This window comes from Salvelinus alpinus, chromosome 1, assembly GCF_045679555.1.
Source record: "Salvelinus alpinus chromosome 1, SLU_Salpinus.1, whole genome shotgun sequence".
Classification (NCBI taxonomy): Eukaryota; Metazoa; Chordata; class Actinopteri; order Salmoniformes; family Salmonidae; genus Salvelinus; species Salvelinus alpinus.
The window spans coordinates 4,200,922-4,228,399 of NC_092086.1; the positions used below are offsets into that span (position 1 = coordinate 4,200,922).

The 27,478-nt window shown below is 46.1% G+C and overlaps 1 protein-coding gene across 1 annotated transcript in view; it reads left to right on the forward strand.

Annotated features, from left to right (window-relative positions):
- LOC139540059 (voltage-dependent T-type calcium channel subunit alpha-1H-like) overlaps positions 1-27,478 on the forward strand; it is a 178,780-nt gene that overhangs the window by 72,013 nt on the left and 79,289 nt on the right. The window contains exons 9-14 of the mRNA XM_071343603.1: positions 3,096-3,334; positions 12,048-12,214; positions 16,036-16,785; positions 20,295-20,683; positions 25,930-26,081; positions 26,431-26,616. Coding sequence (XP_071199704.1) covers positions 3,096-3,334; positions 12,048-12,214; positions 16,036-16,785; positions 20,295-20,683; positions 25,930-26,081; positions 26,431-26,616 — 1,883 coding nt within the window. The remainder of the gene's footprint in view (positions 1-3,095; positions 3,335-12,047; positions 12,215-16,035; positions 16,786-20,294; positions 20,684-25,929; positions 26,082-26,430; positions 26,617-27,478) is intronic.

Genomic DNA, 27,478 nt, shown 5'->3' on the forward strand with positions numbered 1-27,478 from the left:
TATACTGCTCATCATAGTGAGTATATATATGTTATACTGCTCATCGTAGTGAGTATATATATTGTATACTGCTCATCATAGTGAGTATATATATATTTTATACTGCTCATCATAGTGAGTATATATATTTGATACTGCTCATCATAGTGAGTATATATATATCATACTGCTCATCATAGTGAGTATATATATGTTATACTGCTCATCGTAGTGAGTATATATATTTTATACTGCTCATCATAGTGAGTATATATATATTTTATACTGCTCATCATAGTGAGTATATATATTTGATACTGCTCATCATAGTGAGTATATATATATCATACTGCTCATCATAGTGAGTATATATATTTTATACTGCTCATCATAGTGAGTATATATATTTTATACTGCTCATCATAGTGAGTATATATATTTTATACTGCTCATCATAGTGAGTATATATATATTTTATACTGCTCATCATAGTGAGTATATATATTTTATACTGCTCATCATAGTGAGTATAAATATTTTATACTGCTCATCATAGTGAGTATATATATATTTTATACTGCTCATCATAGTGAGTGTATATATCTTTTATACTGCTCATCATAGTGAGTATATATATATTATACTGCTCATCATAGTGAGTATATATATTTTATACTGCTCATCATAGTGAGTATATGTTATACTGCTCGGCTATAGCCCTGTAGACTTGTCATCTCTCCTAGTTGATGCCTAGGCTTTAGTTCAGCAGGCTAATACAGAGGCATTGGGTTCAACCCCAGCCGTCTGTCCTTCTCCTCTCCTTCTACAGCTCGGCAGTGACCTAGTTTCTCTACAGCACTTTGAAGTAGGGTGGAGGAGGAGGAGGTGCTTAGCAGGCAGAGTCTGAATCACACAGACGCCGATACAGTGGAGGAGGAGGAGGTGCTTAGCAGGCAGAGTCTGAATCACACAGACGCAGATACAGTGGAGGAGGAGGAGGTGCTTAGCAGGCAGAGTCTGAATCACACAGACGCAGATACAGTGGAGGAGGAGGAGGTGCTTAGCAGGCAGAGTCTGAATCACACAGACGCAGATACAGTGGAGGAGGAGGAGGTGCTTAGCAGGCAGAGTCTGAATCACACAGACGCCGATACAGTGGAGGAGGAGGAGGTGCTTAGCAGGCAGAGTCTGAATCACACAGACGCCGATACAGTGGAGGAGGAGGAGGTGCTTAGCAGGCAGAGTCTGAATCACACAGACGCCGATACAGTGGAGGAGGAGGAGGAGCTTAGCAGGCAGAGTCTGAATCACACAGACGCCGATACAGTGGAGGAGGAGGAGGTGCTTAGCAGGCAGAGTCTGAATCACACAGACGCCGATACAGTGGAGGAGGAGGAGGTGCTTAGCAGGCAGAGTCTGAATCACACAGACGCCGATACAGTGGAGGAGGAGGAGGAGCTTAGCAGGCAGAGTCTGAATCACACAGACGCCGATACAGTGGAGGAGGAGGAGGTGCTTAGCAGGCAGAGTCTGAATCACACAGACGCCGATACAGTGGAGGAGGAGGAGGTGCTTAGCAGGCAGAGTCTGAATCACACAGACGCCGATACAGTGGAGGAGGAGGAGGTGCTTAGCAGGCAGAGTCTGAATCAGAATACAGTATAGAATCAGAGTACAGTATAGAATCAGAGTACAGTATAGAATCAGAGTACAGTATAGAATCAGACAGACACTGATACAGAGTACAGTATAGAATCAGAATACAGTATAGAATCAGAATACAGTATAGAATCAGAGTCTGAATCACACAGACGCCGATACAGAGTCTGAATCACACAGACGCAGATACAGAGTCTGAATCAGAGTACAGTATAGAATCAGAATACAGTATAGAATCAGAATACAGTATAGAATCAGAGTCTGAATCAGAGTACAGTCTAGAATCAGAGTACAGTATAGAATCAGAGTTCAGTATAGAATTAGAGTACAGTATGGAATCAGAGTACAGTATAGAATCAGAGTACAGTATAGAATCAGAGTACAGTATGGAATCAGAGTACAGTATAGAATCAGAGTACAGTATAGAATCAGAGTACAGTATAGAATCAGAGTACAGTATAGAATCAGAGTATAGAATCAGAGTACAGTATAGAATCAGAGGACAGTATAGAATCAGAGTACAGTATAGAATCAGAGTACAGAATCAGAGTACAGTATAGAATCAGAGTACAGTATGGAATCAGAGTATAGAATCAGAGTACATTACAGAATCAGAGTACAGTATGGAATCAGAGTATAGAATCAGAGTACATTACGGAATCAGAGTACAGTATAGAATCAGAGTACAGTATAGAATCAGAGGAGTATAGAATCAGAGTAGAGTATAGAATCAGAGTAGAGTATAGAATCAGAGTAGAGTATAGAATCAGAGTAGGGTATAGAATCAGAGTACAGTATAGAATCAGAGTAGAGTATAGAATCAGAGTACGGTATAGAATCAGAGTACGGTATAGAATCAGAGTAGAGTATAGAATCAGAGTAGAGTATAGAATCAGAGTAGGGTATAGAATCAGAGTACGGTATAGAATCAGAGTACGGTATAGAATCAGAGTAGAGTATAGAATCAGAGTAGAGTATAGAATCAGAGTAGGGTATAGAATCAGAGTACGGTAAAGAATCAGAGTACGGTATAGAATCAGAGTACGGTATAGAATCAGAGTACGGTATAGAATCAGAGTACAGTCTAGAATCAGAGTACAGTATAGAATCAGAGTACAGTATAGAATCAGACAGACACTGAAACAGAACAAGTGAGTCAGTCATTTCTGTCGAATTAACACAGTCCAGTACATTACGTCGTCCAACTGCCTGGTTTCAGTGATATAAAACCTTCAATTAACTGATGGAATGGGCTTGTCCTTTAATAATGACCTGGAACTCTGTGACGGCTACTGGTTGTCCCACACTCTGTGTGTATGTTTCTGCTTGGCCCCTTTTGTCATTTCCGATTATGATTAAGTGAAGTACGTCTCGCTGTAGTAGTTTTCTCATCGTCTTTACTCTCTCTAACTCTGTGTTCGTTCCTTCCCTCCCTCCCCTCCCCCCCGTCTCGTCAGGTGGGCTCTTTCTTCATGATCAACCTGTGCCTGGTAGTCATAGCGACCCAGTTTGCGGAGACGAAGCAGCGCGAGAACGCGTTGATGCGTGAGCAGCGAGCCCGTTACATGTCCAACGACAGTACTCTGGCCAGCTACAGCGAACCGGGATCCTGCTACGAAGAGATGTTGAGATACGTCTCACACCTCTACCGTAAACTGACCCGACGAGTACAACGTCTGTACACGACCTGGCACAGGTAGGTCAACAACAACAAATTCGTTATTATTATTATTTCAACTTATTTTTTAAAGTCTTTTTAGTTTAAAAAAATTATAATCTGTATTTACATAACTACCTAGTATATACAGGTGCCTTCGAAAAGTATTCAAACCCCTTGAATTTTTACACATTTTGTTTAAATTACAGCCTTATTATAATTTTTATTTATTTTTATCTGTCAGTAATCTACACACAATACCCCCATAATGACATCACAATACCCCATAATGACATCACAATACCCCATAATGACATCACAATACCCCATAGTGACATCACAATACCCCATAATGACATCACAATACCCCATAATGACGAAGCGAAAAAACAGTGTTTTTATACATTTTTGCTAATTTATTAAAGATAAAAAACAGAAATACCTTATTTACATAAGTATTCAGACCCTTTTGCTATGAGACTTGAAATTTGAGCTCAGGTGCATCCTGTTTCCATTGATCATCCTTGAGATGTTTCTACAACTTGATTAGAGTCCACCTGGTGGTAAACTCAATTGATTGGACATGATTTGGAAAAGGCACACACCTGTCTATATAAGGTCCCACAGTTGACAGTGCATGTCAGAGCAAAAACCAAGCCATGAGGTCGAAGGAATTGTCCGTAGAGCTTCGAGACTGGATTGTGTCGAAGCACAGCTCAGGGGAAGGGTACCAAAACATTTATGCAGCATTGAAGGTCCCCAAGAACACAGTGGCCTCCATCATTCTTAAATGGAAGAAGTTTGGAACCACCAAGACTCTTCCTAGAGCTGGCCGCCCGGCCAAACTGAGCAATCGGGGGAGAAGGGCCTTGGTCAGGGAGGTGACCAAGAACCTGATGGTCACTCGGACAGAGCTCCAGACTTCCTCTGTTGAGATGGGAGAACCTTCCAGAAGGACAACCATCTCTGCAGCACTCCACCAATCAGGCCTTTATGGTAGAGTGGCCAGACAGAAGCCACTCCTCAGTAAAAGGCACATGACAGCCCGCTTGCAGTTTGCCAAAAGGCACCTAAAGGACTCTAAGACCATGAGAAACAAGATTCTCTGGTCTGATGAAACCAAGATTGAACTCTTTGGCCTGAATGCCAAGCGTCATATCTGGAGGAAACCTGGCACCATCCCTCCATCCCTACGGTGAAGCACGGTGGTGACAGCATCATGCTGTGGGGATGTTTTTCAGCTGCAGGGAGACTAGTCAAGATCGAGGCAAAAATTAACGAAGCAAAGTACAGAGAGATCCTTGATGAAAACCCCTTCCAACAGGACAACAACCCTAAGCACTTAGCCAAGACAACACAGGAGAGGCTTCGGGACAAGTCTCTGAATGTCCTTGAGTGGCCCGGACTTGAACCCGATCTAACATCTTTGGAGAGACTTGAAAATAGCTGTGCTGTGACGCTCCCAATCCAACCTGACATAATTTGAGAGCATCTGCAGAGAAGAATGGGAGAAACTCCCCAAATACAGGTGAAGATTGTAGCGTCATACCCAAGAAGACTTGAGGCTGTAATCGTTGCCAAAGGTGCTTCAACAAAGTACTGAGTAAAGGGTCTGAATACTTATGTAAATGTTTTTATTTTTTATAAATTAACAAAAATGTATGAAAAAGTATTTTTAGTTTGTCATTTTGGAGGTATTGTGTGTAGATTGATTAGGGGGAAAAACTATTTGATCAATATTAGAAAAAGGCTGTAACTTAACAAAATGTGTAACAAGTCAAGTGGTCTGAATACTTTCTGAAGATAATGTATAACTTCCTGTTATAGCTGACTCGTTGTAGTGAATAAAGCCCCAGGATAAGTTTAACTTCCTGTTATAGCTGACTCGTTGTAGTGAATAAAGCCCAGGATAAGTTCAACTTCCTGTTATATCTGACTCGTTGTAGTGAATAAAGCCCAGGATAAGTTTAACTTCCTGTTATAGCTGACTCGTTATAGTGAATAAAGCCCAGGATAAGTTTAACTTCCTGTTATAGCTGACTCGTTATAGTGAATAAAGCCCAGGATAAATTCAACTTCCTGTTATAACTGACTCGTTATAGTGAATAAAGCCCAGGATAAGTTTAACTTCCTGTTATAGCTGACTCGTTGTAGTGAATAAAGCCCAGGATAAGTTTAACTTCCTGTTATAGCTGACTCGTTATAGTGAATAAAGCCCAGGATAAGTTCAACTTCCTGTTATAGCTGACTCGTTGTAGTGAATAAAGCCCAGGATAAGTTTAACTTCCTGTTATAGCTGACTCGTTATAGTGAATAAAGCTCAGGATAAGTTTAACTTCCTGTTATAGCTGACTCGTTGTAGTGAAAAAAGCCCAGGATAAGTTTAACTTCCTGTTATAGCTGACTCGTTTTAGTGAATAAAGCCCAGGATAAGTTCAACTTCCTGTTATAGCTGACTCGTTTTAAAAGTGAATAAAGCTCAGGATAAGTTCAACTTCCTGTTATAGCTGACTCGTTATAAAAGTGAATAAAGCCCAGGATAAGTTCAACTTCCTGTTATAGCTGACTCGTTGTAGTGAATAAAGCCCAGGATAAGTTCAACTTCCTGTTATAGCTGACTCGTTGTAGTGAATAAAGCCCAGGATAAGTTCAACTTCTTGTTATAGCTGACTCGTTATAGTGAATAAAGCCCAGGATAAGTTCAACTTCCTGTTATAGCTGACTTGTTATAGTGAATAAAGCCCAGGATAAGTTTAACTTCCTGTTATAGCTGACTCGTTGTAGTGAATAAAGCCCAGGATAAGTTCAACTTCCTGTTATAGCTGACTCGTTATAGTGAATAAAGCCCAGGATAAGTTCAACTTCCTGTTATAGCTGACTCGTTGTAGTGAATAAAGCCCAGGATAAGTTTAACTTCCTGTTATAGCTGACTCGTTATAGTGAATAAAGCCCAGGATAAGTTCAACTTCCTGTTATAGCTGACTCGTTATAAAAGTGAATAAAGCCCAGGATAAGTTAAACTTCCTGTTATAGCTGACTCGTTATAGTGAATAAAGCCCAGGATAAGTTCAACTTCCTGTTATAGCTGACTCGTTGTAGTGAATAAAGCCCAGGATAAGTTTAACTTCCTGTTATAGCTGACTCGTTATAGTGAATAAAGCCCAGGATAAGTTCAACTTCCTGTTATAGCTGACTCGTTATAGTGAATAAAGCCCAGGATAAGTTCAACTTCCTGTTATAGCTGACTCGTTATAGTGAATAAAGTGCAGTATAAGTTCAACTTCCTGTTATAGCTGACTTGTTGTAGTGAATAAAGCCCAGGATACGTTCAACTTCCTGTTATAGCTGACTCGTTATAGTGAATAAAGCTCAGGATAAGTTCAACTTCCTGTTATAGCTGACTCGTTATAAAAGTGAATAAAGCCCAGGATAAGTTCAACTTCCTGTTATAGCTGACTCGTTGTAGTGAATAAAGCCCAGGATAAGTTAAACTTCATGTTATAGCTGACTCGTTATAGTGAATAAAGCCCAGGATAAGTTCAACTTCCTGTTATAGCTGACTCGTTGTAATGAATAAAGCCCAGGATAAGTTCAACTTCCTGTTATAGCTGACTCGTTATAGTGAATAAAGTGCAGTATAAGTTCAACTTCCTGTTATAGCTGACTTGTTGTAGTGAATAAAGCCCAGGATACGTTCAACTTCCTGTTATAGCTGACTCGTTATAGTGAATAAAGCTCAGGATAAGTTTAACTTCCTGTTATAGCTGACTCGTTGTAGTGAAAAAAGCCCAGGATAAGTTTAACTTCCTGTTATAGCTGACTCGTTTTAGTGAATAAAGCCCAGGATAAGTTCAACTTCGTGTTATAGCTGACTCGTTTTAAAAGTGAATAAAGCTCAGGATAAGTTCAACTTCCTGTTATAGCTGACTCGTTATAAAAGTGAATAAAGCCCAGGATAAGTTCAACTTCCTGTTATAGCTGACTCGTTGTAATGAATAAAGCCCAGGATAAGTTCAACTTCCTGTTATAGCTGACTCGTTGTAGTGAATAAAGCCCAGGATAAGTTCAACTTCCTGTTATAGCTGACTCGTTATAGTGAATAAAGCCCAGGATAAGTTCAACTTCCTGTTATAGCTGACTTGTTATAGTGAATAAAGCCCAGGATAAGTTTAACTTCCTGTTATAGCTGACTCGTTGTAGTGAATAAAGCCCAGGATAAGTTCAACTTCCTGTTATAGCTGACTCGTTATAGTGAATAAAGCCCAGGATAAGTTCAACTTCCTGTTATAGCTGACTCGTTGTAGTGAATAAAGCCCAGGATAAGTTTAACTTCCTGTTATAGCTGACTCGTTATAGTGAATAAAGCCCAGGATAAGTTCAACTTCCTGTTATAGCTGATTCGTTATAAAAGTGAATAAAGCCCAGGATAAGTTTAACTTCCTGTTATAGCTGACTCGTTATAGTGAATAAAGCCCAGGATAAGTTCAACTTCCTGTTATAGCTGACTCGTTGTAGTGAATAAAGCCCAGGATAAGTTCAACTTCCTGTTATAGCTGACTCGTTGTAGTGAATAAAGCCCAGGATAAGTTTAACTTCCTGTTATAGCTGACTCGTTGTAGTGAATAAAGCCCAGGATAAGTTAAACTTCATGTTATAGCTGACTCGTTATAGTGAATAAAGCCCAGGATAAGTTCAACTTCCTGTTATAGCTGACTCGTTGTAATGAATAAAGCCCAGGATAAGTTCAACTTCCTGTTATAGCTGACTCGTTATAGTGAATAAAGTGCAGTATAAGTTCAACTTCCTGTTATAGCTGACTTGTTGTAGTGAATAAAGCCCAGGATACGTTCAACTTCCTGTTATAGCTGACTCGTTATAGTGAATAAAGCTCAGGATAAGTTTAACTTCCTGTTATAGCTGACTCGTTGTAGTGAAAAAAGCCCAGGATAAGTTTAACTTCCTGTTATAGCTGACTCGTTTTAGTGAATAAAGCCCAGGATAAGTTCAACTTCCTGTTATAGCTGACTCGTTTTAAAAGTGAATAAAGCTCAGGATAAGTTCAACTTCCTGTTATAGCTGACTCGTTATAAAAGTGAATAAAGCCCAGGATAAGTTCAACTTCCTGTTATAGCTGACTCGTTGTAATGAATAAAGCCCAGGATAAGTTCAACTTCCTGTTATAGCTGACTCGTTGTAATGAATAAAGCCCAGGATAAGTTCAACTTCCTGTTATAGCTGACTCGTTGTAGTGAATAAAGCCCAGGATAAGTTCAACTTCTTGTTATAGCTGACTCGTTATAGTGAATAAAGCCCAGGATAAGTTCAACTTCCTGTTATAGCTGACTCGTTGTAATGAATAAAGCCCAGGATAAGTTCAACTTCCTGTTATAGCTGACTCGTTGTAGTGAATAAAGCCCAGGATAAGTTCAACTTCTTGTTATAGCTGACTCGTTATAGTGAATAAAGCCCAGGATAAGTTCAACTTCCTGTTATAGCTGACTTGTTATAGTGAATAAAGCCCAGGATAAGTTTAACTTCCTGTTATAGCTGACTCGTTGTAGTGAATAAAGCCCAGGATAAGTTCAACTTCCTGTTATAGCTGACTCGTTATAGTGAATAAAGCCCAGGATAAGTTCAACTTCCTGTTATAGCTGACTCGTTGTAGTGAATAAAGCCCAGGATAAGTTTAACTTCCTGTTATAGCTGACTCGTTATAGTGAATAAAGCCCAGGATAAGTTCAACTTCCTGTTATAGCTGACTCGTTATAAAAGTGAATAAAGCCCAGGATAAGTTAAACTTCCTGTTATAGCTGACTCGTTATAGTGAATAAAGCCCAGGAAAAGTTCAACTTCCTGTTATAGCTGACTCGTTGTAGTGAATAAAGCCCAGGATAAGTTCAACTTCCTGTTATAGCTGACTCGTTGTAGTGAATAAAGCCCAGGATAAGTTTAACTTCCTGTTATAGCTGACTCGTTGTAGTGAATAAAGCCCAGGATAAGTTAAACTTCATGTTATAGCTGACTCGTTATAGTGAATAAAGCCCAGGATAAGTTCAACTTCCTGTTATAGCTGACTCGTTGTAATGAATAAAGCCCAGGATAAGTTCAACTTCCTGTTATAGCTGACTCGTTATAGTGAATAAAGCCCAGGATAAGTTCAACTTCCTGTTATAGCTGACTCATTATAGTGAATAAAGTCCAGGATAAGTTCAACTTCCTGTTATAGCTGACTTGTTGTAGTGAATAAAGCCCAGGATACGTTCAACTTCCTGTTATAGCTGACTCGTTATAGTGAATAAAGCTGAGGATAAGTTTAACTTCCTTTTATAGCTGACTCGTTGTAGTGAATAAAGCCCAGGATAAGTTTAACTTCCTGTTATAGCTGACTCGTTATAGTGAATAAAGCCCAGGATAAGTTCAACTTCCTGTTATAGCTGACTCGTTGTAGTGAATAAAGCCCAGGATAAGTTCAACTTCCTGTTATAGCTGACTCGTTGTAGTGAATAAAGCCCAGGATAGTTCAACTTCCTGTTATAGCTGACTCATTATAGTGAATAAAGCCCAGGATAAGTTCAACTTCCTGTTATAGCTGACTCGTTATAGTGAATAAAGCCCAGGATAAGTTCAACTTCCTGTTATAGCTGACTTGTTATAGTGAATAAAGCCCAGGATAAGTTTAACTTCCTGTTATAGCTGACTCGTTGTAGTGAATAAAGCCCAGGATAAGTTCAACTTCCTGTTATATCTGACTCGTTATAGTGAATAAAGCCCAGGATAAGTTTAACTTCCTGTTATAGCTGACTCGTTATAGTGAATAAAACCCAGGATAAGTTCAACTTCCTGTTATAGCTGACTCGTTGTAGTGAATAAAGCCCAGGATAAGTTCAACTTCCTGTTATAGCTGACTCGTTGTAGTGAATAAAGCCCAGGATAGTTCAACTTCCTGTTATAGCTGACTCATTATAGTGAATAAAGCCCAGGATAGTTCAACTTCCTGTTATAGCTGACTCGTTATAGTGAATAAAGCCCAGGATAAGTTCAACTTCCTGTTATAGCTGACTCATTATAGTGAATAAAGCCCAGGATAAGTTAAACTTCCTGTTTTAGCTGACTCGTTATAGTGAATAAAGCCCAGGATAAGTTAAACTTCCTGTTATAGCTGACTCATTATAGTGAATAAAGTCCAGGATAAGTTCAACTTCCTGTTATAGCTGACTTGTTGTAGTGAATAAAGCCCAGGATACGTTCAACATCCTGTTATAGCTGACTCGTTGTAGTGAATAAAGCCCAGGATAAGTTTAACTTCCTATTATAGCTGACTCGTTATAGTGAATAAAGCCCCAGGATAAGTTCAACTTCCTGTTATAGCTGACTCGTTGTCGTGAATAAAGCCCAGGATAAGTTCAACTTCCTGTTATAGCTGACTCGTTATAGTGAATAAAGCCCAGGATAAGTTCAACTTCCTGTTATAGCTGATTCGTTATAAAAGTGAATAAAGCCCAGGATAAGTTCAACTTCCTGTTATAGCTGACTCGTTATAGTGAATAAAGCCCAGGATAAGTTCAACTTCCTGTTATAGCTGACTCATTATAGTGAATAAAGCCCAGGATAAGTTCAACTTCCTGTTATAGCTGACTCGTTATAGTGAATAAAGCCCAGGATAAGTTAAACTTCCTGTTATAGCTGACTCATTATAGTGAATAAAGTCCAGGATAAGTTCAACTTCCTGTTATAGCTGACTTGTTGTAGTGAATAAAGCCCAGGATACGTTCAACTTCCTGTTATAGCTGACTCGTTATAGTGAATAAAGCCCCAGGATAAGTTCAACTTCCTGTTATAGCTGACTCGTTGTCGTGAATAAAGCCCAGGATAAGTTCAACTTCCTGTTATAGCTGACTCGTTATAGTGAATAAAGCCCAGGATAAGTTCAACTTCCTGTTATAGCTGATTCGTTATAAAAGTGAATAAAGCCCAGGATAAGTTCAACTTCCTGTTATAGCTGACTCGTTATAGTGAATAAAGCCCAGGATAAGTTCAACTTCCTGTTATAGCTGACTCATTATAGTGAATAAAGTCCAGGATAAGTTCAACTTCCTGTTATAGCTGACTTGTTGTAGTGAATAAAGCCCAGGATACGTTCAACTTCCCGTTATAGCTGACTCGTTGTAGTGAATAAAGCCCAGGATAAGTTCAACTTCCTGTTATAGCTGACTCGTTATAGTGAATAAAGTCCAGGATAAGTTCAACTTCCTGTTATAGCTGACTCGTTATAGTGAATAAAGCCCAGGATAAGTTCAACTTCCTGTTATAGCTGACTCGTTATAAAAGTGAATAAAGCCCAGGATAAGTTCAACTTCCTGTTATGGCTGACTCGTTATAGTGAATAAAGCCCAGGATAAATTCAACTTCCTGTTATAACTGACTCGTTATAGTGAATAAAGCCCAGGATAAGTTTAACTTCCTGTTATAGCTGACTCGTTATAGTGAATAAAGCCCAGGATAAGTTCAACTTCCTGTTATAGCTGACTCGTTATAGTGAATAAACCCAGGATAAATTCAACTTCCTGTTATAGCTGACTCGTTATAAAAGTGAATAAAGCCCAGGATAAGTTCAACTTCCTGTTATAGCTGACTCGTTATAAAAGTGAATAAAGCCCAGGATAAGTTCAACTTCCTGTTATAACTTCCTGTTGTAAGAGTGAATAACGTTGTATTTGTCCTGCTTCCTGTTTCCTGATGATGCGTTCGGCAGTAAGCGTCGTAAGAAGGTAAACCCTAACGGAGGAGGAAGTGGCCCGGGGGTCGCCCGCAGAACGTCCAGAAACGCCCCCTGGCTCCGCCCCGTACACAACCTGCTGCAGCATCACCAGCGCCACCACTGTCGGCATAGCAACGGAGGACACGCCCCCGTAGCAACAGGTTCGTAGACTAGACTAGTAAACAACAAAAAAAAGGGTTTGCGTTTTTTTCCCCCCGAGGCTGATTTACATAGCGAAGATGGTGGCGTTACGTCAACCGATGGTTGTGTACCTCGTCGTTGACTGGTGCAGTCAGGCGTCGGATGGATATCAGATGTGTTAAATACCTAACCGGACGTTGTGAGATCTGGCGTTCGCTACAATGTTGTCGGGGGAGGAACACGACCAGATTATTGTTCTCGGGGTACTAAACAAGGCCGTGTGCAATACAGAGGGAACAGGGCGGTGGATCTTCACTAAGGGATTATACTACGGTGGTGTGGATTAGGGCTGTGGATTATACTACGGTGGTGTGGATTAGGGCTGTGGATTATACTACGGTGGTGTGGATTAGGGCTGTGGATTATACTACGGTGGTGTGGAATAGGGCCGTGGATCTTCACTAAGGGATTATACTACGGTGGTGTGGATTAGGGCTGTGGATTATACTACGGTGGTGTGGAATAGGGCTGTGGATTATACTACGGGATTATACTACGGTGGTGTGGAATAGGGCCGTGGATTATACTACGGGATTATACTACGGTGGTGTGGAATAGGGCCGTGGATTATACTACGGGATTATACTACGGTGGTGTGGAATAGGGCCGTGGATTATACTACGGTGGTGTGGAATAGGGCCGTGGATTATACTACGGTGGTGTGGATTAGGGCTGTGGATTATACTACGGTGGTGTGGATTAGGGCCGTGGATTATACTACGGTGGTGTGGATTAGGGCTGTGGATTATACTACGGTGGTGTGGAATAGGGCTGTGGATTATACTACGGTGGTGTGGAATAGGGCTGTGGATTATACTACGGTGGTGTGGATTAGGGCTGTGGATTATACTACGGTGGTGTGGAATAGGGCTGTGGATTATACTACGGTGGTGTGGAATAGGGATGTGGATTATACTACGGTGGTGTGGAATAGGGCCGTGGATTATACTACGGTGGTGTGGAATAGGGCTGTGGATTATACTACGGTGGTGTGGATTAGGGCTGTGGATTATACTACGGTGGTGTGGATTAGGGCTGTGGATTATACTACAGGATTATACTACGGTGGTGTGGAATAGGGCTGTGGATTATACTACAGGATTATACTACGGTGGTGTGGAATAGGGATGTGGATTAGGGCTGTGGATTATACTACGGTGGTGTGGAATAGGGCTGTGGATTATACTACGGTGGTGTGGAATAGGGCTGTGGATTATACTACAGGATTATACTACGGTGGTGAGGAATAGGGATGTGGATTAGGGCTGTGGATTATACTACGGTGGTGTGGAATAGGGCTGTGGATTATACTACGGTGGTGTGGAATAGGGCTGTGGATTATACTACGGTGGTGTGGAATAGGGCTGTGGATTATACTACGGTGGTGTTGAATAGGGATGTGGATTATACTACGGTGGTGTGGAATAGGGCCGTGGATTATACTACGGTGGTGTGGAATAGGGCTGTGGATTATACTACAGTGGTGTGGAATAGGGCTGTGGATTATACTACGGTGGTGTGGAATAGGGCTGTGGATTATACTACGGTGGTGTGGAATAGGGCTGTGGATTATACTACGGTGGTGTGGAATAGGGCCGTGGATTATACTACGGTGGTGTGGAATAGGGCCGTGGATTATACTACGGTGGTGTGGAATAGGGCTGTGGATTATACTACAGTGGTGTGGAATAGGGCTGTGGATTATACTACGGTGGTGTGGATTAGGGCTGTGGATTATACTACGGTGGTGTGGAATAGGCCTGTGGATTATACTACGGTGGTGAGGAATAGGGCTGTGGATTATACTACGGTGGTGTGGAATAGGGCCGTGGATTATACTACGGTGGTGTGGAATAGGGCTGTGGATTATACTACGGTGGTGTGGATTATGAGTCATTGTGCCGTACCTAAGGGATCGTACTATTTACCTGAAACTAAGGGATCGTACTATTTACCTGAAACTAAGGGATCGTACTATTTACCTGAAACTAAGGGATCGTACTATTTACCTGAAACTAAGGGATCGTACTATTTACCTGGAACTAAGGGATCATACTATATACCTGGAACTAAGGGATCGTACTATTTACCTGAAACTAAGGGATCGTACTATTTACCTGAAACTAAGGGATCGTACTATTTACCTGAAACTAAGGGAACGTACTATTTACCTGAAACTAAGGGATCGTACTATTTACCTGAAACTAAGGGATCGTACTATTTACCTGAAACTAAGGGATCGTACTATTTACCTGGAACTAAGGGATCATACTATATACCTGGAACTAAGGGATCGTACTATTTACCTGAAACTAAGGGATCGTACTATCTACCTGAAATTAAGGGATCGTACTATTTACCTGGAACTAAGGGATCGTACTATTTACCTGAAACTAAGGGAACGTACTATTTACCTGAAACTAAGGGATCGTACTATTTACCTGAAACTAAGGGATCGTACTATTTACCTGAAACTAAGGGATCGTACTATTTACCTGAAACTAAGGGATCGTACTATTTACCTGGAACTAAGGGATCATACTATATACCTGGAACTAAGGGATCGTACTATTTACCTGAAACTAAGGGATCGTACTATTTACCTGAAACTAAGGGATCGTACTATTTACCTGAAACTAAGGGATCGTACTATTTACCTGAAACTAAGGGAACGTACTATTTACCTGAAACTAAGGGATCGTACTATTTACCTGAAACTAAGGGATCGTACTATTTACCTGAAACTAAGGGATCGTACTATTTACCTGGAACTAAGGGATCATACTATATACCTGGAACTAAGGGATCGTACTATTTACCTGAAACTAAGGGATCGTACTATCTACCCGAAACTAAGGGATCGTACTATTTACCTGAAACTAAGAGATCGTACTATTTACCTGAAACTAAGGGATCGTACTATTTACCTGAAACTAAGGGATCGTACTATTTACCTGAAACTAAGGGATCGTACTATTTACCTGAAACTAAGGGATCGTACTATTTACCTGAAACTAAGGGATCGTACTATTTACCTGAAACTAAGGGATCGTACTATTTACCTGAAACTAAGGGATCGTACTATTTACCTGAAACTAAGGGATCGTACTATTTACCTGGAACTAAGGGATCGTACTATTTACCTGAAACTAAGGGAACGTACTATTTACCTGAAACTAAGGGATCGTACTATTTACCTGAAACTAAGGGATCGTACTATTTACCTGGTCGAAGGGATCGTACTATTTACCTGAAACTAAGGGATCGTACTATTTACCTGAAACTAAGGGATCGTACTATTTACCTGAAACTAAGGGATCGTACTATATACCTGGAACTAAGGGATCGTACTATTTACCTGAAACTAAGGGATCGTACTATATACCTGGAACTAAGGGATCGTACTATTTACCTGCAACTAAGGGATCGTACTATTTACCTGAAACTAAGGGATCGTACTATTTACCTGAAACTAAGGGATCGTACTATTTACCTGCAACTAAGGGATCGTACTATTTACCTGAAACTAAGGGATCGTACTATTTACCTGAAACTAAGGGATCGTACTATTTACCTGAAACTAAGGGATCGTACTATTTACCTGAAACTAAGGGATCGTACTATTTACCTGAAACTAAGGGATCGTACTATTTACCTGAAACTAAGAGATCGTACTATTTACCTTCAACTAATGTTCATGTTGATTTTCATAGATCTTTAAATGCCATGAAAGCTGTCTGTCTAACATTAATTAATTAAATCAACATAATGACTTTTTCAGATGGGGAGGAGCTGGAGATGAGGTCACTTCCTGTCCCGGGTCGTGACCCCTCTGTGACCCCTGGGCTGGGGTCGTCTCTCCTGGGTCGTCTGAACGGAGGGATGAACTACCCCACCATCCTGCCCTCCTTCATCTGCAGCTTCACCCCCACAAACCCCCACAACCCCCTCCCCACAAACCCCCACAACCCCCTCCCCACAAACCCCCACAGCCCCCTCCCCAAACACCCCCATAACCCCATTCCCACAAACCCCCACAACCCCCTCCCCACAAACCCCCACAGCCCCCTCCCCACAAACCCCCACAACCCCCTCCCCTCACACCCCCACAACCCCATACCCACACAGCCCCACAACCCCCTCCCCACAAACCCCCACAACCCCCTCCCCACAAACCCCCACAACCCCCTCCCCACAAACCCCCACAATCCCCTCCCCTCACACCCCCATGGCCCCATCCCCACAAACCCCCACAACCCCCTCCCCACAAACCCCCACAACCCCCTCCCCATAAACCCCCACAACCCCCTACCCATAAACCCCCATGGCCCCATCCCCAAACACCCCCACAACCCCCTCCCCACAAACCCCCACAACCCCCTCCCCACAAACCCCCATGGCCCCCTCCTGACAAACCCCCACATCCCCCTCCACACACAGCCCCAGAGGCCCCTCCCCACACAGCCCTCGCCCCTCTCAGAAAACAGCCCGGACCCCCTCAGCAAGCTGCACCAACTCATGGGACAGCACAGTAAGATCCATCTCTCTATATACAGTATTTCTATAGTAGAACTAGTAAGATCCATCTCTATATATACAGTATTTCTATAGTAGATCCATCTCTATATATACAGTATTTCTATAGTAGAACTAGTAAGAACCATCTCTCTATATATATACAGTATTTCTATAGTAGAACTAGTAAGATCCATCTCTATATATACAGTATTTCTATAGTAGAACTAGTAAGATTCATCTCTATATATACACAGTATTTCTATAGTAGATCCATCTCTCTATATATATACAGTATTTCTATAGTAGAACTAGTAAGATCCATCTCTCTATATATACAGTATTTCTATAGTAGATCCATCTCTATATATACACAGTATTTCTATAGTAGATCCATCTCTATATATATAAAGTATTTCTATAGTAGATCCATCTCTATATATACAGTACTTCTATAGTAGATCTAGTAAGATTCATCTCTATATATATATACACAGTATTTCTATAGTAGAACTAGTAAGAACCATCTCTATATATACACAGTATTTCTATAGTAGAACTAGTAAGATCCTTCTCTCTATATATACAGTACTTCTATAGTAGATCCATCTCTCTATATACAGTATTTCTATAGTAGAACTAGTAAGATCCTTCTCTCTATATATACAGTACTTCTATAGTAGATCCATCTCTCTATATACAGTATTTCTATAGTAGAACTAGTAAGATCCATCTCTCTATATATACAGTATTTCTATAGTAGATCCATCTCTCTATATACAGTATTTCTATAGTAGAACTAGTAAGATCCATCTCTATATATATATACACAGTATTTCTATAGTAGAACTAGTAAGATCCATCTCTCTATATATACAGTATTTCTATAGTAGATCCATCTCTATATATAGTATTTCTATAGTAGAACTAGTAAGATCCATCTCTATATATACAGTATTTCTATAGTAGATCCATCTCTATATATATACAGTATTTCTATAGTAGAACCATCTCTATATATACAGTATTTCTATAGTAGAACTAGTAAGATCCATCTCTATATATATACAGTATTTCTATAGTAGATCCATCTCTCTATATACAGTATTTCTATAGTAGAACTAGTAAGATCCATCTCTATATATATATACACAGTATTTCTATAGTAGAACTAGTAAGAACCATCTCTCTATATATACAGTATTTCTATAGTAGATCCATCTCTATATATAGTATTTCTATAGTAGAACTAGTAAGATCCATCTCTATATATACAGTATTTCTATAGTAGATCCATCTCTATATATATACAGTATTTCTATAGTAGAACCATCTCTATATATACATTATTTCTATAGTAGAACTAGTAAGATTCATCTCTATATATAGCATTTCTATAGTAGAACTAGTAAGAACCATCTCTATATATACACAGTATTTCTATAGTAGAACTAGTAAGATCCATCTCTATATACAGTATTTCTATAGTAGAACCATCTCTATATATACAGTATTTCTATAGTAGAACCATCTCTATATATACAGTATTTCTATAGTAGAACTAGTAAGATCCATCTCTATATACAGTATTTCTATAGTAGAACTAGTAAGAACAATCTCTCTATATACAGTATTTCTATAGTAGATCCATCTCTCTATATATACAGTATTTCTATAGTAGAACTAGTAAGATCCATCTCTATATATATACAGTATTTCTATAGTAGATCCATCTCTATATATATACAGTATTTCTATAGTAGATCCATCTCTATATATACACAGTATTTCTATAGTAGAACCATCTCTATATATATACAGTATTTCTATAGTAGATCCATCTCTATATATATACAGTATTTCTATAGTAGATCCATCTCTATATATACACAGTATTTCTATAGTAGAACCATCTCTATATATATACAGTATTTCTATAGTAGATCCATCTCTATATATACACAGTATTTCTATAGTATAACTAGTAAGATCCATCTCTCTATATATATTCACAGTATTTCTGTAGTAGAACTAGCTACCTCTGTTTCACTATACAGGTATTTGGGCCAGCTTCCCGGACACAGATTGAACATAATCCCGGACTAAAAAGCTAATTTTAATTGAGAATCTCCATTGATCATGCCTTTTAGTCCAGTGTTTCTGTCTGTAAGACCACTTACAGGCCTGACAGGAAATCCATAACTCAATGTTGGAGGCATTAGTGAATACATAGGAGAGGAGAGGGAGAGGGAGAGGGAGAGGGAGAGGGAGAGGGAGAGGGAGAGGGAGAGGGAGAGGGAGAGGCGAGTGAGAGGAGAGGGAGAGGGAGAGGAGAAGGAGAAGGAGAGGGAGAGGGAGAGAGGAGGAGAGGAGAGGAGAGGAGAGGAGAGGAGAGGAGAGGAGAGGAGAGGAGAGGAGGGAGAAGGTGAGGGAGAGGGAGAGGGAGAGGAGAGGAGAGGAGGAGAGGGAGAGGGAGAGAGGAGAGGAGAGGAGAGGAGAGGAGAGGAGAGGAGAGGAGAGGAGAGGAGATGGCGAGGGAGATGGCGAGGGAGAAGGCGAGGGAGAGGAGAGGAAGAGGAAGAGGAAGAGGAAGAGGGAGAGGGAGAGGGAGAGGAGAGGAGAGGAGAGAAGACAAGCGGTCTAACTACATCCATTGACGTTGAAGTGAAGCCTGTCCCAGTCTGATGCAGTGGACAGTTACTAACAGACCTGAACCGCGAGGTCAGCAGAGAGCTGCTTCTCTGTCTTCCTAATCACATCATTCTGTTTATTCAGGACACATCATTCATTACCAGGGAGACAGAAAAACCAGCCTCACGTCAGCCCTCTAGGTGTCACGCCCTGGCCACAGAGAGGCTTTTATTCTCTATTTTGGTTAGGCCAGGCATTCTAGTTTCTTTATTTCTATGTTTTCTGTTTCTATGTTTTCTGGCCGGGTATGGTTCTCAATCAGGGACAGCTGTCTATCGTTGTCTCTGATCGGGAATCATTCTTAGGCAGCCTGTTTTTCCACCTTAGTGGTGGGTAGTTGTCTTCGTTTAATGCATGGCCTTAAGGAGCTTCACGTTCGGTTTTTGTTGTTTATCGTTTTTGTTGGCGACATTTCAAAAATAAAGGGAAAATGTACGCTGCCCACGCTGCACCTTGGTCCTGTCATCTCCTTCCGACGACGGCCGTGACACCAGGGCCGTGTTCCCAATGGCACACTATGGCACACTACCCTACGTAGTGCACTACTGGTGGCCAAGAGCTTCAGGGGGCTTCGTAGGGAACAGTATTTAATTTCAGACACAGCCCCTGCAGCTGTAGAGTTTATCCTGTTAGACTTGGTGTCTTGTTGTCCTGACTCGTCTAATGGTAATAGCACAGCCTCAGTGTTGGCACGGGTTCCTATCTGACCTGCCGCCCTTTGACCTCTCTCTATCTTTCTCCTCTATCTGTTTAATAACAACATACTTTCAAAAAATAAATATTGAGATATATTTGATCAAACTAAAATTTAAAAAAACTTCTCTCTCCCTCCAGGCCGTCCTCGGCTGCTGTACCAGCTGGCTGGCGTGGTGCCCTCCCCGCTTCTCCTGGAGCTGTTGGGCTGCCCGCTGTGTACCCGCGCCCTAGAGGGCATGGAGCTGGACCTGAGCGACCCGGAGGGTTCTAGGGGAGAGGCCCACACCCTGCACGACTTCCCCCAGGGAGGAGAGGGGCGCGGCGGCCGTGGGAGGCGCCGGCGCAAGGCGGGGCTGGGGGTAGGGCTGGGGCTCGGGGTGAAGAGGGCCGGTAACAGACTGGTGGAGCTGGGAACAGGATTCAGAGACAGACTGAAACGCATCGTAGACAGCAAGTACTTCAACAGAGGGATAATGACCTCCATCCTCATCAACACTCTCAGTATGGGAATAGAGTACCATCAACAGGTAAGACTGGATGGGTGTGGACAGTCCTCATTCCCTTCCTGTCTTTAATGTTGTGTATAGTCCTCATTCCCCCTCTCCATCTCTCCTTCCTGTCTTTAATGGTGTGTACAGTCCTCATTCCCCCTCTCCATCTCTCCTTATGTCTTTAATGGAGTGTACAGTCCTCATTCCCCCTCTCCGTCTCTCCTTCCTGTCTTTAATGGAGTGTACAGTCCTCATTCCCCCTCTCCATCTCTCCTTCCTGTCTTTAATGGAGTGTACAGTCCTCATTCCCCCTCTCCGTCTCTCCTTCCTGTCTTTAATGGAGTGTACAGTCCTCATTCCCCCTCTCCGTCTCTCCTTCCTGTCTTTAATGGAGAGTACAGTCCTCATTCCCCCTCTCCGTCTCTCCTTCCTGTCTTTAATGGAGTGTACAGTCCTCATCCCCCCTCCCCATCTCTCCTTCCTGTCTTTAATGGAGTGTACAGTCCTCATTCCCTCTCTCCGTCTCTCCTTCCTGTCTTTAATGGCGTGTACAGTCCTCATTCCCCCTCTCCGTCTCTTCTTCCTGTCTTTAATGGAGTGTACAGTCCTCATTCCCCCTCTCCATCTCTCCTTCCTGTCTTTAATGGCGTGTACAGTCCTCATCCCCGCTCTCCGTCTCTCCTGTCCCCTCCTCATCCCCCCTCTCCATCTCTCCTGTCCCCTCTCCGTCTCTCCTGTCCCCTCCTCATCCCCCCTCTCCGTCTCTCCTGTCCCTTCCTCATCCCCCCTCTCCGTCTCTCCTGTCCCCTCCTCATCCCCCCTCTCCGTCTCTCCTGTCCCCTCCTCATTCCCCCTCTCCGTCTCTCCTGTCCCCTCTCCGTCTCTCCTGTCCCCTCCTCATCCCCCCTCTCCGTCTCTCCTGTCCCCTCTCCGTCTCTCCTGTCCCCTCCTCATCCCCCCTCTCCGTCTCTCCTGTCCCCTCCTCATCCCCCCTCTCCATCTCTCCTGTCCCCTCTCCGTCTCTCCTGTCCCCTCCTCATCCCCCCTCTCCGTCTCTCCTGTCCCCTCCTCATCCCCCCTCTCCGTCTCGCCTGTCCCCTCCTCATTCCCCCTCTCCGTCTCTCCTGTCCCCTCTCCGTCTCTCCTGTCCCCTCCTCATCCCCCCTCTCCGTCTCTCCTGTCCCCTCTCCGTCTCTCCTGTCCCCTCCTCATCCCCCCTCTCCGTCTCTCCTGTCCCCTCCTCATCCCCCCTCTCCGTCTCTCCTGTCCCCTCCTCATTCCCCCTCTCCGTCTCTCCTGTCCCCTCTCCGTCTCTCCTGTCCCCTCCTCATCCCCCCTCTCCGTCTCTCCTGTCCCCTCCTCATCCCCTCTCCGTCTCACCTGTCCCCTCCTCATTCCCCCTCTCCGTCTCTCCTGTCCCCTCCTCATCCCCCCTCTCCGTCTCTCCTGTCCCCTCCTCATCCCCCCTCTCTGTCTCTCCTGTCCCCTCCTCATCCCCCCTCTCTGTCTCTCCTGTCCCCTCCTCATCCCCCCTCTCTGTCTCTCCTGTCCCCTCCTCATCCCCCCTCTCCGTCTCTCCTGTCCCCTCCTCATCCCCCCTCTCCGTCTCTCCTGTCCCCTCCTCACCCCCCCTCTCCGTCTCTCCTGACCCCTCCTCATCCCCCCTCTCCGTCTCTCCTGTCCCCTCCTCATCCCCCCTCTCCGTCTCTCCTCTCCCCTCCTCATCCCCCCTCTCCGTCTCTCCTGTCCCCTCCTCATCCCCCCTCTCCGTCTCTCCTGTCCCCTCCTCATCCCCCCTCTCCGTCTCTCCTCTCCCCTCCTCATCCCCCCTCTCCGTCTCTCCTGTCCCCTCCTCATCCCCCCTCTCCGTCTCTCCTCTCCCCTCCTCATCCCCCCTCTCCGTCTCTCCTGTCCCCTCCTCATCCCCCCTCTCCGTCTCTCCTGTCCCCTCCTCATCCCCCCTCTCCGTCTCTCCTGTCCCCTCCTCATCCCCCCTCTCCGTCTCTCCTGTCCCCTCCTCATCCCCCCTCTCCGTCTCTCCTGTCCCCTCCTCATCCCCCCTCTCCGTCTCTCCTGTCCCCTCCTCATCCCCCCTCTCCGTCTCTCCTGTCCCCTCCTCATCCCCCCTCTCCGTCTCTCCTGTCCCCTCCTCATTCCCCCTCTCCGTCTCTCCTGTCCCCTCCTCATCCCCCCTCTCCGTCTCTCCTGTCCCCTCCTCATCCCCCCTCTCCGTCTCTCCTGTCCCCTCCTCATCCCCCCTCTCTGTCTCTCCTGTCCCCTCCTCATCCCCCCTCTCCGTCTCTCCTATCCCCTCCTCATCCCCCCTCTCCGTCTCTCCTGTCCCCTCCTCATCCCCCCTCTCTGTCTCTCCTGTCCCTTCCTCATCCCCCCTCTCCGTCTCTCCTGTCCCCTCCTCATTCCCCCTCTCCGTCTCTCCTGTCCCCTCCTCATCCCCCCTCTCCGTCTCTCCTGTCCCCTCCTCATCCCCCCTCTCCGTCTCTCCTGTCCCCTCCTCATCCCCCCTCTCCGTCTCTCCTGTCCCCTCCTCATCCCCCCTCTCCGTCTCTCCTGTCCCCTCCTCATCCCCCCTCTCCGTCTCTCCTGTCCCCTCCTCATCCCCCCTCTCCGTCTCTCCTGTCCCCTCCTCATCCCCCCTCTCCGTCTCTCCTGTCCCCTCCTCATCCCCCCTCTCCGTCTCTCCTGTCCCCTCCTCATCCCCCCTCTCCGTCTCTCCTGTCCCCTCCTCATCCCCCCTCTCCGTCTCTCCTGTCCCCTCCTCATCCCCCCTCTCCGTCTCTCCTGTCCCCTCCTCATCCCCCCTCTCCGTCTCTCCTGTCCCCTCCTCATTCCCCCTCTCCGTCTCTCCTGTCCCCTCCTCATCCCCCCTCTCCGTCTCTCCTGTCCCCTCCTCATCTCCCCTCTCCCCTCTCCTGTCCCCTCCTCATCCCCCCTCTCTGTCTCTCCTGTCCCCTCCTCATCCCCCCTCTCCGTCTCTCCTCTCCCCTCCTCATCCCCCCTCTCCGTCTCTCCTGTCCCCTCCTCATCCCCCCTCTCTGTCTCTCCTGTCCCCTCCTCATCCCCCCTCTCCGTCTCTCCTGTCCCCTCCTCATCCCCCCTCTCTGTCTCTCCTGTCCCCTCCTCATCCCCCCTCTCTGTCTCTCCTGTCCCCTCCTCATCCCCCCTCTCCGTCTCTCCTGTCCCCTCCTCATCCCCCATCTCTGTCTCTCCTGTCCCCTCCTCATCCCCCCTCTCCGTCTCTCCTGTCCCCTCCTCATCCCCCCTCTCCGTCTCTCCTGTCCCCTCCTCATCCCCCCTCTCTGTCTCTCCTGTCCCCTCCTCATCCCCCCTCTCCGTCTCTCCTGTCCCCTCCTCATCCCCCCTCTCCGTCTCTCCTGTCCCCTCCTCATCCCCCCTCTCTGTCTCTCCTGTCCCCTCCTCATCCCCCCTCTCCGTCTCTCCTGTCCCCTCCTCATCCCCCCTCTCCCCCTCTCCTGTCCCCTCCTCATCCCCCCTCTCCGTCTCTCCTGTCCCCTCCTCATCCCCCCTCTCTGTCTCACCTGTCCCCTCCTCATCCCCCCTCTCCGTCTCTCCTGTCCCCTCCTCATCCCCCCTCTCTGTCTCTCCTGTCCCCTCCTCATCCCCCCTCTCCGTCTCTCCTGTCCCCTCCTCTCCCCCCTCTCCGTCTCTCCTGTCCCCTCCTCATCCCCCCTCTCCGTCTCTCCTGTCCCCTCTCCGTCTCTCCTGTCCCCTCCTCATCCCCCCTCTCCGTCTCTCCTGTCCCCTCCTCATCCCCCCTCTCCGTCTCTCCTGTCCCCTCCTCATCCCCCCTCTCCGTCTCACCTGTCCCCTCCTCATCCCCCCTCTCCGTCTCTCCTGTCCCCTCCTCATCCCCCCTCTCCGTCTCTCCTGTCCCCTCTCCGTCTCTCCTGTCCCCTCCTCATCCCCCCTCTCCGTCTCTCCTGTCCCCTCCTCATCCCCCCTCTCCGTCTCTCCTGTCCCCTCCTCACCCCCCCTCTCCGTCTCACCTGTCCCCTCCTCATCCCCCCTCTCCGTCTCTCCTGTCCCCTCCTCATCCCCCCTCTCCGTCTCTCCTGTCCCCTCCTCATCCCCCCTCTCCGTCTCTCCTGTCCCCTGCTCATCCCCCCTCTCTGTCTCTCCTGTCCCCTCCTCATCCCCCCTCTCCGTCTCTCCTGTCCCCTCCTCATCCCCCCTCTCCGTCTCTCCTGTCCCCTCCTCATCCCCCCTCTCTGTCTCTCCTCTCCCCTCCTCATCCCCCCTCTCCTGTCCCCTCCTCATTCCCCCTCTCCGTCTCTCCTCTCCCCTCCTCATCCCCCCTCTCCGTCTCTCCTGTCCCCTCCTCATCCCCCCTCTCCGTCTCTCCTGCCCCCTCCTCATCCCCCCTCTCCGTCTCTCCTGTCCCCTCCTCATCCCCCCTCTCCGTCTCTCCTGTCCCCTCCTCATCCCCCCTCTCCGTCTCTCCTGTCCCCTCCTCATCCCCCCTCTCCTGTCCCCTCCTCATCCCCCCTCTCCGTCTCTCCTGTCCCCTCCTCATCCCCCCTCTCTGTCTCTCCTCTCCCCTCCTCATCCCCCCTCTCCTGTCCCCTCCTCATTCCCCCTCTCCGTCTCTCCTCTCCCCTCCTCATCCCCCCTCTCCGTCTCTCCTGTCCCCTCCTCGTCCCCCCTCTCCGTCTCTCCTGTCCCCTCCTCATCCCCCCTCTCCGTCTCTCCTGTCCCCTCCTCATCCCCCCTCTCCGTCTCTCCTGTCCCCTCCTCATCCCCCCTCTCCGTCTCTCCTGTCCCCTCCTCATCCCCCCTCTCCGTCTCTCCTGTCCCCTCCTCATCCCCCCTCTCCGTCTCTCCTGTCCCCTCCTCATCCCCCCTCTCCGTCTCTCCTGTCCCCTCCTCATCCCCCCTCTCCTGTCCCCTCCTCATCCCCCCTCTCCGTCTCTCCTGTCCCCTCCTCATCCCCCCTCTCCGTCTCTCCTGTCCCCTCCTCATCCCCCCTCTCCGTCTCTCCTGTCCCCTCCTCATCCCCCCTCTCCGTCTCTCCTGTCCCCTCTCCGTCTCTCCTGTCCCCTCCTCATCCCGCCTCTCTGTCTCTCCTGTCCCCTCCTCATCCCCCCTCTCCGTCTCTCCTGTCCCCTCTCCGTCTCTCCTGTCCCCTCCTCATCCCCCCTCTCTGTCTCTCCTGTCCCCTCCTCATCCCCCCTCTCTCCGTCTCTCCTGTCCCCTCTCCGTCTCTCCTCTCCCCTCCTCATCCCCCCTCTCTCCTCTCTGTCCAGCCGGTGGAGTTGACGGACATCCTGGAGATCAGTAACATCGTGTTCACCTGCATGTTCCTCCTGGAGATGATGTTCAAGCTGCTGGCCTTTGGTCTCTTCGGCTATATCAAGAGCCCCTACAACATCTTCGACGGTATCATCGTCATCATCAGGTGGGTGTGTGTGAGGAAGATCTCTCCTGCAGTGGATGTGTGTGTGTGTTACGTTCCCCAGTTTCTGTGTTGTTGTGTGTGTGTGTGTGTGTGTGTGTGTGTGTGTGTGTGTGTGTGTGTGTGTGTGTGTGTGTGTGTGTGTGTGTGTGTGTGTGTGTGTGTGTGTGTGTGTGTGTGTGTGTGTGTGTGAGGAAGATCTCTCCTGCAATGTGTGAGTGAGGAAGATCTCTCCTGCAGTGTGTGTGTGTTATAGTAAAGTGTGTGTGTGTTATAGTAAAGTGTGTGTGTGGTGTGTTATAGTAAAGTGTGTGTGTGTGTTATAGTAAAGTGTGTGTGTGGTGTGTTCCAGTGTTTGGGAGATCGTTGGCCAGGCAGACGGCGGTCTGTCAGTCCTCCGTACGTTCCGTCTGCTGCGCGTCCTAAAGCTGGTCAGGTTCCTGCCCGCCCTGCGCAGACAGCTGGTGGTTCTGATGAAGACTATGGACAACGTGGCCACCTTCTGTACACTGCTCATGCTCTTCATCTTCACCTTCAGGTACTAGCAAACACACACACACACACACACTGTTACGTATGTGATCGTAGGTGCGGGGTGAAAGACGACAGAGAGACCGAGAAAAATATTGTTTACAGGGAATGTATTATTCCTAAACACGGTAATGTGGGGGAAAAGGGGCTGGACGGAACCAAAGAAAGTACAATTTAAAGAGTCTCCTCTCCTACCTGCCTTCCTGTAGCACCACCTGGCGCATACAGGGGGTGGTGCTCTCAGGTCTTACCTAACCTGTAGCACCACCTGGCACGCTAACCAACATACAGGGGGTGGTCCTCCCAGGCTTACCTAACTAGCACCACCTGGCACGCTAACCAACATACAGGGAGTGGTCCTCCCAGGCTTACCTAACTAGCACCACCTGGCACGGTAACCAACATACAGGGGGTGGTCCTCCCAGGTCTTACCTAACTAGCACCACCTGGCATGCTAACTAACATACAGGGGGTGGTCCTCCCAGGTCTTACCTAACTAGCACCACCTGGCACGCTAACCAACATACAGGGGTTGGTCCTCCCAGGTCTTACCTAGCCAGCACCACCTGGCGCGCTAACCAACATACAGGGGGTGGTCCTCCCAGGTCTACCTAACCTGTAGCACCACCTGGCGCGCTGACCAACATACAGGGGGTGGTCCGCCCAGGTCTTACCTAACTAGCACCACCTGGCGCGCTAACCAACATACAGGGGGTGGTCCGCCCAGGTCTTACCTAACTAGCACCACCTGGCACGCTAACCAACATACAGGGGGTGGTCCGCCCAGGTCTTACCTAACTAGCACCACCTGGCGCGCTAACTAACATACAGTGGGTGGTCCTCCCAGGTCTTACCTAACTAGCACCACC